At 48.9% G+C, this 12,501-nt stretch overlaps 1 protein-coding gene across 3 annotated transcripts in view; it reads right to left on the bottom strand.

Moving 5' to 3' along the window:
- UXS1 (UDP-glucuronate decarboxylase 1) overlaps positions 1-12,501 on the bottom strand; it is a 56,694-nt gene that overhangs the window by 16,788 nt on the left and 27,405 nt on the right. For all 3 annotated transcript variants that reach the window (XM_018055320.1, XM_018055321.1, XM_005686658.3), the window contains 2 exons: positions 7,020-7,200; positions 491-595 (listed from right to left, as the gene is read on the bottom strand). In XM_018055320.1, the coding sequence (XP_017910809.1) occupies positions 491-595; positions 7,020-7,200 (286 nt within the window). The remainder of the gene's footprint in view (positions 1-490; positions 596-7,019; positions 7,201-12,501) is intronic.

Here is a 12,501-nt window from a genome sequence, read left to right as displayed (position 1 = left end):
TAAAGCCATGGAAACAGAAGCGGCTCTGACCTCAGCCACCCATGTGCGTGTGGCCCACTCTCTGGGTTTGCCTGTGGGCTCACACGCAGCCACCCGGGGCAGTGCTCACGCCCACCTTCCACTTTCAGGGAGAGGCGTGCAGTTAGCCTGGAGCTCAGTTTTCCTCAACCCCACGAGGAGGCTCCTCCACCCTCAACTATGTGGGCCCAGCCCATGCCCACCTCACATCAGAATCTATAGCCCCCCTTCTAGCCCCGAGGCACACGTGCCACAAGTGCAGGAGGGGCAGGCGGCCACTTGGAAGGCAGGGGATGTCACTGAGGCAACGTAGACCGATTCCCACAGTGACGGACCCCCATGTCGAGTTGTGACGGCAAATCCAGTCACCCTGAAAGCACGCATGGGGAAGAGGGGCTGAAGAACACAACTGTCAGGATCCAACACCTGGGCCCGACACCCTGACCGTCTGCAGGACGAGGGGCTGACTCACCCAGCATGTTCAGGGTCCCGATGGTGTTGGTCTTCAGTGTCTTGATGGGGTTGTACATGTAGTTGGGAGGAGAGGCAGGAGAGGCCAGGTGGTAGATCTGGTCCACTGTGGGGGATGGCGGGAGGCAAAACACACCTGTTACTTCCAGGGAAAACACTGGAAAACGCTGACCTCCCAGAACTGGACCGTGTGAAAACAGCACTCATGTATCTTTCAGCAAATTCTACTTTTATTCTTCTTAGAAACTAGCTTACTTATGCGGCTGGAAGAACTTTAAACAGAAACAAAGTCTGATCATCTGGAACAAGAGTGTGCCGGGGCCCCTCACGTGGCCTGTTCCCCTCTACCTAGAATCGGTCTGATCGCCGAGTGGACTGTTCTCTGAGAAGATCTATCTGGATGAAGTGCTCAGATTGGAAGGCAGACTGAGTTCTCAGACACAGAGAGAAGTGTGACTATCAAGATGAACGACATTCTAAGTTTACAAAAACAAATCTGACACAAAGGGTAGGAAAGTGTGGGAGATGAGAGCTTTTGTTCTGTTTCTACTTATCCTGCATATAAACACCAGATCTGGAGGTGGTTTTAGAGCCAGGAACAGCAAAATGTCTGTATCCCACATGACTCCCCTGGTGGAGGTAACACTTTAATGTCTGTGCCCTCGACCTCAAAAAGGAATGAATACATAAAAATCTAAAACAACATTCATACAGAAACTCAAAGGTGTCCAAATAGCTAAGATAAGTTTGAAAAAGTGCAAAGTTAAAGGACTCACATTTCCTGATTTCAAAACACAATACCAAGCTACGGTAACAAAAAGGTGTGTTACCGGCATAAAGACATAGAGACCAAAGGATCAGAGAGGACAGCTCACAAATAAACGCTCTGTGTATGATCACACGATCTCTGATAAGGGTGCTGAGCCATGCAGTGGAGAAAGGACAGTCTCTTTGACAAATGGTGTTGGGAAAACTGCACATCCACATGCAAAAGAACAAGACTGGACCCTGATCTTACACCACACACAGAAACCAACTCAAAACAGACTAACAGCCTAAATACAAGACTTAAAGGAATAAAACTCCCAGAAGAAAACACAGGGGAAAAGCTGCATGACACTGAATTTAGGCAAGATTTCTTGACTCTGACACCAAAAGTAAAGGAAACAGAGCAAAAATAGACAAATGAAACTACATCAAACATTCTGCCAGGATCAAAGGACACATCAACAAAGTGAAAAAACAGCCTACAGAATGGGAGAAAATACTTGCTAATTATATGTGATAAGCTCATATTCAGAATATATAAAGAACTCCTAAAATGAACAACACAAAATCAACCAACTTAAAAGATGGCAAACACTGAATATATTGAATTTATCATCCAAAGATGATACACAAATGGCTAATAAGTGTATGAAAAAATGCTCAATGTCACTTAACAGAAACACGCAAATCAAGACCACACTGAGGTATTGCCTTACATGGATCAGGATGTCTACTACCAAAAAACCCCCATAAAAGTAACAAATGCTGTCTTCAAGGATGTGGGGAAACTGGAGCCCCTGTGCACTGCTGGTGGGAAAGCAACACTGCAGCCACCATGGGAGCAGCGGGGCATTCCCTCAGAATATTAGAAATGGAATCGGCATAGAAGAAGACATTTCACTCCGGGGACTACAGCCAAGGGAATGAAAAAGCAGTCTCAAAGAGATGCTCGCGCTCCCACATGCCCAGCGGCATTACTTACAGTAGCCAAGAGGTGAGAGCCACGCAGTGTCCCTGGACAGATGACCCAATGGGCAAATGACTGCCCCCTTCGCCCCTCCTGGGAGGGCTAAGGCACGCCCTGTAACACTAGACCTCATGTTGCCCGTGTCTCCGTCCTACAGGGACACATCCTGCCTGTAACAGTAAGGCCCCAGTGCCCTCGCCAGTCACTGACAGTCTCGGAAGGAATTACGGGCAGGACAGCAGGGGAAACTTCAGAACTAGCATAAAAAATCAGTCATGAGAGGTGCTAGGAAGATACCACGAAGCAGTAATAACCAAGGTGAACTCTCACCACCCAGGAAAAAATGCTCAGAGCCTGCCCACTGCAGGGCACACTGCACCCAAAACAAGCATGATGTTCAAACCCGAGTCGGGGGAGGGCGACTGGCGTGGCGATCTGTCCGTGCTGGCTGCCAGCCACCAAGCGACTCTCCCGCCGCTCTGTCTCATGAACAAGGCTGCATGCCGGAACCGCAGCTGGGAAAACAGGAGCCTTGAGAAATGAGCCCGAAAGAGCTCAAGTTAAAGAGTGATTAAAACAGTAAGTTCTTGAGTTCTCCTTTCTCACATAATTAACTTAAATAGGTTCAAAGTAGTGTTCTTGGCAGGCTGTGGGCATGTTATTTTTATGCTGGGAGGAAGACGGGCCCAGGGTGGGGTGGCCACAGTGCACTGGCCCTCCTGTGAATTCTGAAAACCCAGGCAGTCTAACCCCAAATGAATGAATTCAGCACACATGAGACACAGATACAGAAAGAAAAAGCACTCAAAACTAACAGCTCTTGAGATAATTCAAAATTACTGCTCAGAATCCATACCCCCCCCCCCAAAAAAATCAAGTGCTATCTCCTACCAAAAAGGAAATCCACAGAAAGACAGACGGAATATTTATATCTTCCTGCAGTATTTTTCTTTATACCATGTTTTTTTAACTAAGTTCCCCACGTGACCTGTGTCAAACCTCTGCCGTGTCACGGCCACTCATGGCCACATGGCACACACAGCCTGACCACTGCTCCCCGACACCAGCATCTGTGACATAAAACAGGGCTTAAGAAGATACAGAGCTTTTCAAAGTGTAAAGACCAAATTTCTCTTGGCACGGAAAATTAAGAGTGGGATTGTGCCTTGACTTCGTATCAAATAATACTGACTTAATGCCAAGGGGAGGCTGCCTGCTTGAGGTCTGGCCCAGCCCGGGATCAGCCACCAGCTGGCATGCCTGCCCCGCCCCCCCACCACAATAACAGGTGGCAACCAATGTGCTGGCTTCCCTGGAGGAATTCCATGTTACATGGAGGGTCTCTGAGCTCCACAGACTCTGCATTCAATGCTTACACTTGCACCATCACTGTAAGAAAATTTCTAAACTACTGAATATAATTCTACAGAAACAGTCCAATCTGAGGGGCACTCTTCAAATGACCACAGAAACACGGACCCAAAGCTCTCAGCAAATGCCGTTTTCAGTCCCACCTCTTACCATCATCTGGCAGGGTTGCAGCGGGGCGGCGGGTGGGGGGGTGGGGTGGGCAGTTGACAACTCCCCCCTCCCAGGTCTCCCCTTGGATTCCTCTGCCTGGTACAACGCACTAACAGAAAGGGCCCAGCAGCCAGGGCTAACAGCCCATCCGACCCACACGTTCAGAGAACTAACTGTGTCCACCAGAGAGGTGGCAACAGAGCCCGGGACATGGCAGAGCACAGCAGGGTCGCTACTGTCACCTGCCCGTGGCTCTGCGCTCCTGGATGTCCTCCCAGGGCACTGTCAGGCCCAGGACCCAGCTCCCCAGACATGAGGGCCTCTCTGCCTGTTTCCTTCTCTGCAGACACGCTGCCCATGAAGCGGGGGTACAAGCTCTCAGGGAAGCTCTGGGGAGTCACAGGCTACACACATCACGAACCCAGACACAGGCCAGGGTGACGACAGCAGTGACCTCACATCCGTCTGGGCACTCCCGAGCCACGCCCACTTCCTGGACGGCCAGCACACAAGCCCCGCCCCCAGCAGCATGGGGTAACGAAGCTGCGCTATGTTCACGCCATGGGGGAGACATGTCTGCAAAAAGACCTGGTGCAGCCGCACAACAGAACACGACTAAGTGCCAAAAAGCAAAATAATGATAAAATAATACTGAAGCAGCACTGCATGAATGATACAGAAAGATCACCAGGATACAAAAAGCAAGAGGGAAAAAATTCAGAGCAACACAAAAAATGCTACTTTCTCTACTGTGGGGAAGAATCATGAATACCTGCTTGTCTTAACTGGGTCACAGAAGGAAACTGCAGATGAGCGAACGTTAAGCGCACTCTCCTGGAGTGAGGTGGCAGACAGAGGCAAGAGGAAGACTTTTTAAGGAATTTTTTTTTTAATTGAACCATATAGTTTATATTGCCTATTAACCATACATTTAATCTAAAAAGATCACATTTAAAGAAATTATTAGATGTTAACAAGAACAGAGAGAGCATTTTTGGATAAGAGGATTAATTTTCTATTTTCTTTTTTATACTTTTCCAAATGTTCTGTAGCATCTGTGTATTACTTTTATCACTAGCAATCATCTTTTCAAAGGAGAGAAAAAAATTAAGATTCTCTTCTATGTAACTTTTAAAAATTTTGTTTATTTTTTATTATTTCTGGCTTTTTAGCTAGTTAATTATTTCTGGTCTTTGTGGCTGCTCGGACTTAGCTGCTGTGCAGCATGTGGGAGCTCCCCAGATCAGGGATCAAACCTGTATCCACTGCATAGAAAGCCAGACTCTTAAACCGTGACCACAACATTCTATCTCTCAGCCCCCGTGACCCTCCCATCTCTGCAGACTCCACTTTACCCATCTGTGTCCTCTGCACATGGATCAGAGGTATTTAAACAGTCATTCTGGTAACTCCATGTCCCTGCTACATCTGCTCCAGGTCTGATGTTGGCTTTGCCTCTTCAGACTGAGTCTGTACTGTGGACGTGCACCATGCACCAGGCACAGTGGGGATAAACAGGCTGGATACAAGCTGCGCTCGCTGCCCTGTAGCCCTCTGGGTCAGCCTCTGACCTTGGTGTGGTCTCCCTGGTTGTCCCTGGGTTTCCCTAGAGACTTCCTTACCCGGGGCCCTGGGATTCCTCTGGTGCACCTGTTGTCCTTGGAGTCTCCACTGAGAGGAGGGGGGAGTGAGGTGGGGGGAGGGAGGTCCCAGGATGGGGTCCCCTCGCTGTGAACCTGGGCTGGGGGCATCCCTCCATGTTGGTCAGGCTGTGGGAAGGCTCCCTGAGGAGGCTTCAGGGGAGAACTGGGTGCTCTGGGTGGATTTTTAGGAGGGCTCATTCCCCCCGCCCCCTTGCCCCTTGCTGGAAACCTGTCACTGAGAATCCCCTTCATGGGGTTCCTGGAGGGGAAACTTAACACAAGGGCCCCCGACCTCCAGAGCTGAGGCTGGGACTTACAGCCCGTCCACACTGTCCCAGCCCCTGGGCAGCTCCCACTCATTTCCGCCCAGCTGGGGTTCTGGGTCCAGCACCATCTCGGGATCCCGGGGGCAGTGTGCCCTGGGCCCCCCGTCCCCTGCAGGAGCAGAGAAGGCGGCCAGCCATCAGTCTGCTCACCTCCCAGCTGTGAGGACAGGAGGGGCTACTCCAGGCTCCCAATCGGTCAGACCAGAAACCTGAAGTCTGCCCGCCCATGAAGACAGCTCCTTCCTCTCCCAGCTCATCTTCCGAGGGGCTCCCCCTCCCTTCAGGAGCATTTGATCAGCTCTGAGAACCTGGTCACCGCCCACTGTCTTGTTCCTAGGGCCCTCTCCTGGGACAGACACCTGCCTGGGTCCAAGGAGCCGTCCCGGGCCACAGCTCAGCGACCACCATTGCGGCAGCCTGGTGTCCACCCCACAAACCACACACCCTCCACTGGCCCTGGCTTCTCAGAAACCTCCCATGTCCTGAATGGGTTGGGGGGGTGCGGAGAATAATTCACTTTACTGCTTCCAGAGCCAGTCTGCAGGGTAGATTCAACATCAGAAACTTAAACGCTGTGGTGGGTAAAATCCAGAATTGTTTTAAAGCCATAGACAATCCGATTAAGTTATTTCAGTGATTACAATTCCTTCCAAAGCAACAACTTTATTTCCCAATCCTCTAACCCCGACAATGCAGAGGCCTCTGTCGCAACCCCTGTGATTACAATAAGGCTTCCTGTCTGACCATTTCATAATTCATCACCAAAAGGGGGCCCTGAGGCCACTGCGCCCGCCCAGACCCGAGCCACCCCAGTTATTAGCTCCTCCTCCACACGGACCACCCTGTCCTGAGTCCGGACAACATCTACTTTCCCACTGGAAATAGGAAATCAGAATAAACCACAGTGGTCACACTTTGAAAATAACAAGACGTGTGCCAAGAAGAAGCTGGTAGAGCTCTGCTGGGGAGATGAAAATCAAGGGGTACCACTGGGACCCTGTTAAAACCCACACAGCATGCCAGCCCGGGAGACAAACAGACCAACCCAGTCCCACAAGATGCTTGTCAAAGCAGGAGAACATTGCTTCCCTGCTGTAAATATGAGATCGACAGCCATGTAACAGTGAATCCAGACCGCTCCCCAATCCAGTCTCCATCACAGAGGCCAGGGTAGTGCCCGAGATGTGGTGAGACTGTTTCCAAAACCAGACAGGGACTCAGCAGGACCAAGTCAGCCACCCATCCAGGGGCCCTGTAGAGCCCACCACCCACCAGGCACCAACCAGCACAGCAGCCCTCGCTCACCTTCGATGTACAGTGGCTCCACCACGTCGTGGTTGATCAGTTCAAAGTTCTCGTGGCCGATCCAGTGCTCCACGTTCCTCTTCCTGCCGGTGAAGAAGTTGTCCACCACGGTCACTTCATGACCGTCCATCATGAGTTTGTCTGTGAGGTGGGAACCCACAAAGCCTGCGCCCCCAGTTACCTGCGTGGGGACAGCAGGGGAGAGCACGGTGATCACTCCGTACAAGGGATGTGTACCAGTATATCCCCTACTGAACAGGGGAGGTGTGTGCGGGCAGGGAAGCTTGTGTGTGTGTGTGTGTGTGGGGGGGGGAGAGGGTGTTGTGTGTGCAGGCAGGGGTGTATGTGTGTGCGGGCAGAGGGGTGTGTGTGGGCAGGGGAGGGTGCATGTGTGGGCAGGGGTGTGTGTATGCAGGCGGGGGCATGTGTGTGTGGGCAGGGGGGTGTGTGCGGGTAGAGGACGGTGTGTGAGGACAGGGGAGGGTATGTGCGGGGAGGCGGGTGCGTGCAGGCAGGGGAGGGTGTATGAGTGCAAGGGGTTGTGTGTGCGGGCAGGGGAAGGTGTGTGAGAGCAAGGGGTTGTGTGTGCGAGCAGGGGAAGGTGTGTGAGAGCAAGGGTGTGTGTGTGCAGGTGGGGGAGGGTGTGGAGCAAGGGGTTGTGTGTGCGAGCAGGGGAAGGTGTGTGAGAGCAAGGGTGTGTGTGTGCAGGTTGGGGAGGGTGTGTGTGGGCAGGGGAGGGTGTATGAGAGCAAGGGGGTGTATATGTGGGCAGGGGAGGGGGTGTGTGCAGGCAGGCTGTGGAGGTGCAGGTCCTCTGACTTCAGAGCAGGGAGTTGGACCTGTATATGTCTAGGCAGCCTGGATAGTTCAGTTCAGTCGCTCAGTCGTGTCCGACTCGCGAACTAAAATAGACTGGAATGGGTGAATTTAACTCAGATGACCATTATATCTACTACTGTGGGCAGGAATCCCTCAGAAGAAATGGAGTAGCCATCATGGTCAACAAAAGAGTCCGAAATGCAGTACTCGGATGCAATCTCAAAAACGACAGAATGATCTCTGTTCATCTCCAAGGCAAACCAGTCAATATCACGGTTATCCAAGTCTATGCCCCAACCAGTAATGCTGAAGAAACTGAAGTTGAACGGTTTTATGAAGACCTACAAGACCTTTTAAAACTAACACCCACAAAAGATGTCCTTTTCATTATAGGGGACTGGAATGCAAAAGTAGGAAGTCAAGAAACACCTGGAGTAACAGGCAGAATTCCTGGCCTTGGAATGCAGAATGAAGCAGGGTAAAGACTAATAGAGTTTTGCCAAGAAAATGCACTGGTCATAGCAAACACCCTCTTCCAACAACACAAGAGAAGACTCTACACATGGACATCACCAGATGGCCAACACTGAAATCAGACTGATTATATTCTTTGCAGCCAAAGATGGAGAAGCTCTATACAGTCAAGAAAAACAAGATCAGGAGCTGACTGTGGCTCAGATCATGAACTCCTTATTGCCAAATTCAGACTCAAATTGAAGAAAGTAGGGGAAACCGCTAGACCATTCAGGTACGACCTAAATCAAATCCCTTATGATTATACAGTGGAAGTGAGAAATAGATTTAAGGGCCTAGATCTGATAGAGTGCCTGATGAATTATGGAATGAGGTTCCTGACATTGTACAGGAGACAGGGATCAAGACCATCCCCGTGGAAAAGAAATGCAAAAAAGCAAAAATGGCTGTCTGGGAAGGCCTCACAAATAGCTGTGACAAGAAGAAAAGTGAAAAGCAAAGGAGAAAAGGAAAGATATAAGCATCTGAATGCAGAGTTCCAAAGAATAGCAAGAAGAGATAAGAAAGCCTTCTTCAGCGATCAATGCAAAGAAATAGAGGAAAACAACAGAACAGAATGGGAAAGACGAGAGATCTCTTCAAGAAAATTAGAGATACCAAGGCAGCCTGGATAAGTGATATGGAAAGTAGCAATTATGAGTTCAAAGTGCACTCTTCGATGGAGAGCCTGACATTACTAAAAGATCCTTGTTCTTTATGGGTGGGACGCTGAGCATCACTGAGGGGATTCTAATTCTTTTAGAATCACTTTTGTAAAAAGTGACCAGAACCTGCGTCTATTTGGTGAACTACCGAAAAGAAAGGACGTCATGTTTAAACTAGACTCAGAAACCTCATAAAAAGCTACGATCTTTCAAGCTGTTCAAGAACCAAATAAGAAGCAGTGGACACTGTGCAGATCAAGGCCCCGAGTGAGTAGCTGCACTATTCGGTTGTGCCCAGTCAGAGACCCAGCCGAACAGGAGTGGGCAGCTTTGAATGACCACCGGGGGCCAGAGATCACCAGGAATGTGCTTCTAAAACAGACACCCAGCAAATGTGAAACGGCAATTAGGACTGAAAAAATTTCAACTAATAAAAAGACTTGATCCAGATAATGTAAGTAGAGGGGGCTAGATAAAGTGCATTTTGTTTTTGGAGGGTAGGAGCAAAAATAATAAACCGATGGAAGATACATCCTCTACTCATCCTGGCGACCCATCTCATCTTCTCCTCCTTCAAAATTCACATTCCTGTCACCCTCCTGTTCCAAAGTGAAAGAATTAACAGTAGAGAAAACACGCACTCTTTTTTACCTAAGGAGAAAGCATCTTAACCTCTAGGTCTATGGTTGTAAAACATTTACTCTGCATGAAGTCCTCTGTTCATAGAAAACCTGATGTGTCTTTCCAGTGTTTATCCCAGGTGTGAGCAAAGCTGCCTGGGGAGCAGGGGAGAAGGCTGACTGTGGCAGGGGCGGGGGGCATGGGGGAACGACACACCAGCCCAAGAAGAACCACCTGCCCACCACCGGAGGATGTGCTCAGATGAAAATACAAATATGAAGGTTTAGAACATGCACAGCCAAGAAGCCCTGATGCCCCTCAGTCTCCCATCAGCTGCATGTGTTCTCTGTTGGGAACCCTGTTATTCTACTCCCCTTTACTTCAGGGATGAGAACCGACATCTCGGGGCTGGGGTTTTGGGCCAGGATCCCTGAGAAAGACACATCAGCCTGTCCTGCTGATTCCACAGTCTGTCCGCCACCTGTCCACTTGTCTGGGGTGCGTTTTATCTTCAGTGCTCCTACATTTTCATCTATACACCTGCACAGTGATTTGAAAGAATAATTTTCCAGAAAAATAACTAACTTCCAATCTGGCTCACCTCTAGTGCTTGACTCAGGTGAGATTTCATTGTGTCTTACCTTTGTTTAATCGCATTTTCCCACAGTTTCTACATCAGTAAAATTATATCTTTTCAGAAGAAATTTAACACCTTTTAATGTAACTCTATATTGATATGCAAACACTTCCTAAAATAAGATATCCCATAACATGCCAACTTTATCTCTGCACCTAAAATAACTGGGTGAGACCTGGGAGCCAGCAGAAAGGCAGGGTGTTAAGTCATACAGGACAGCCGCCAACACTTCACTAGTCTCCGTGGCAACAAAAAACTGCTTGAAGCACCATTGTTACTGTTTAGTTGCTAAGTCATGTCCGACTCTTTGCAACCACATGGACTGTAGCCCACCGTACTCCCTTGTGCATGGGATTTCCCAGGCAAGAATATAGTTACAGTTCAGTTGCTCAGTCTGGTCTGACTCTGCAACTCTATGGACTGCAGCAAGCCGGCAACCCTGTCCATCACCAACTCCCGGAGCCTGCTCAAACTCATGTCCATCGAGTTGGTGATGCCATCCAACCATCTCATACTCTGTCGTCCCCTTCTCCTCCAGCCTTCAATCTTTCCCAGTATCAAGGTCTTTTCCAGTGAGTCAGTTCTTCACATCAGGTAGCCAAAATATTAGAGCTTCAGCTTCAGTCCTTCCAATGAATATTCAGGACTGATTTTCTTTAGGATAGACTGGTTTGACCTCCTTGCTGTCCAAGAGATTCTCAAGAGTCTTCTCCAACACTACAGGTCAAAACAATCAATTCTTCGGTGCTCTGCTTTCTTTATGGTCCAGCTTTCTTTACGGTCCAACATATATACATGACTACTGGAAAAACCATAGCTTTGACTAGACGGACCTTTGTTGGTAATATCTCTGCTTTTTTAATATGCTGTCTAGGTTGGTCATAGCTTTTCTTCCAAGGAACAAGCGATAATTTCATGGCTTCAGGAGTGGTAAAGAAAATGCCTGGAGATGTGGGTTCAGTCCCTGGATCAGGAAGATCCCCTGGAGAAGGAAGTACCTTAGCCTTTCTTAAAATAGGTAAAAGATTTTTTCTGGAATAATTCCTTTCCATCTAAAGTATTTGTTTATGTAACACAGCTACATGTGTGCATGCTAGGTCGCTTCAGTCATGTCTGACACTTTGTGATCCCATGGACTGTAGCCTGCCATGCTCCCCTGTCTATGGGATTCTCCAGGCAAGAACACTGGAGTGGGTTGGCATTTCCTTCTTCAGGGGATCTTCCCAACCCAGGGACTAAATCCACGTCTCTTACATCTCCTAAACTGGCAGACAGATTCTTCACCACCAGTGCCACCATGTAACATAGCTGGGTGGCTATAAAATGTTTCTTCTACTCAGCTTCATCCCCTCAGGCAAGCAATTCAAATAGAAACAGAATGGGCAGAAGCTTGGCACTCAGACAGCTTCCTGAGGCCTCGCCCATGGAACACATCAGGCCCTGCACAGCTCCGCTTGCCTCTGCGGTCCGTGATCTCAGTCCCACATGCTCCTGAGGGAGCCAGCAGGGTCCAGCTCAGGTCAGCACCCAAACTTATGCCTCATAGTTCATCAGCAAGAAGAAAAAATGTCTGTTGGAGCAAATCTCTTCTTTGTGCTGAGGCTTCAACAATTACTGAGAAAGCTTTAAGTTTCAGCAGCCATATGCCAGCCTTGGGCTCCAAATGACTCTGAAATGAGACTTAACCAATGAGGTGGTAAAGAGTGAAAAACACTAAGCCTATTGACTGTAACTGTACAGAAAGTGAAATTAATTCCACAGGGCTCAGCATTAACAGGAAAACCATCCCCCCTGGCAGTGAAAGGAACCCTTGAGAGGCTATGCAGGTCTCATATATCAGCACGGAGTGTCAGATTTTCTGATTACTCTGATGTTTGGTAGCAGGAAGATTAGGAAAATCAGCTTTTCGCTGATGTGTGTGTAGCTAAGTCACTTATGTTATATCTTTGTGACACCATGGACTGTAGCCTGCCAGGCTCCTCTGTCCATGGGATTCTCCAGACAAGAATACTGGAGTGGGTTGCCATGCTCTTCCCTTCAGGGGACCTTCCTGACCCAGGGACTGGACCCTCTCATTGTCTTAGATCGAACATCTCTTATGTCTAACCTGAACTGGCAGGTGGGTTCTTTACCACTAGCACCACCTGGGAAGCCCTCTTCACTGATATCTCTCCCGATCTGTGCCTAAAGGCTTGCATGTTTTTGATATGATAGAAAATATCCAGAA

This window comes from Capra hircus, chromosome 11, assembly GCF_001704415.2.
Source record: "Capra hircus breed San Clemente chromosome 11, ASM170441v1, whole genome shotgun sequence".
NCBI lineage: Eukaryota > Metazoa > Chordata > Mammalia > Artiodactyla > Bovidae > Capra > Capra hircus.
This window is presented reverse-complemented; position numbering and strand designations above follow the sequence as displayed.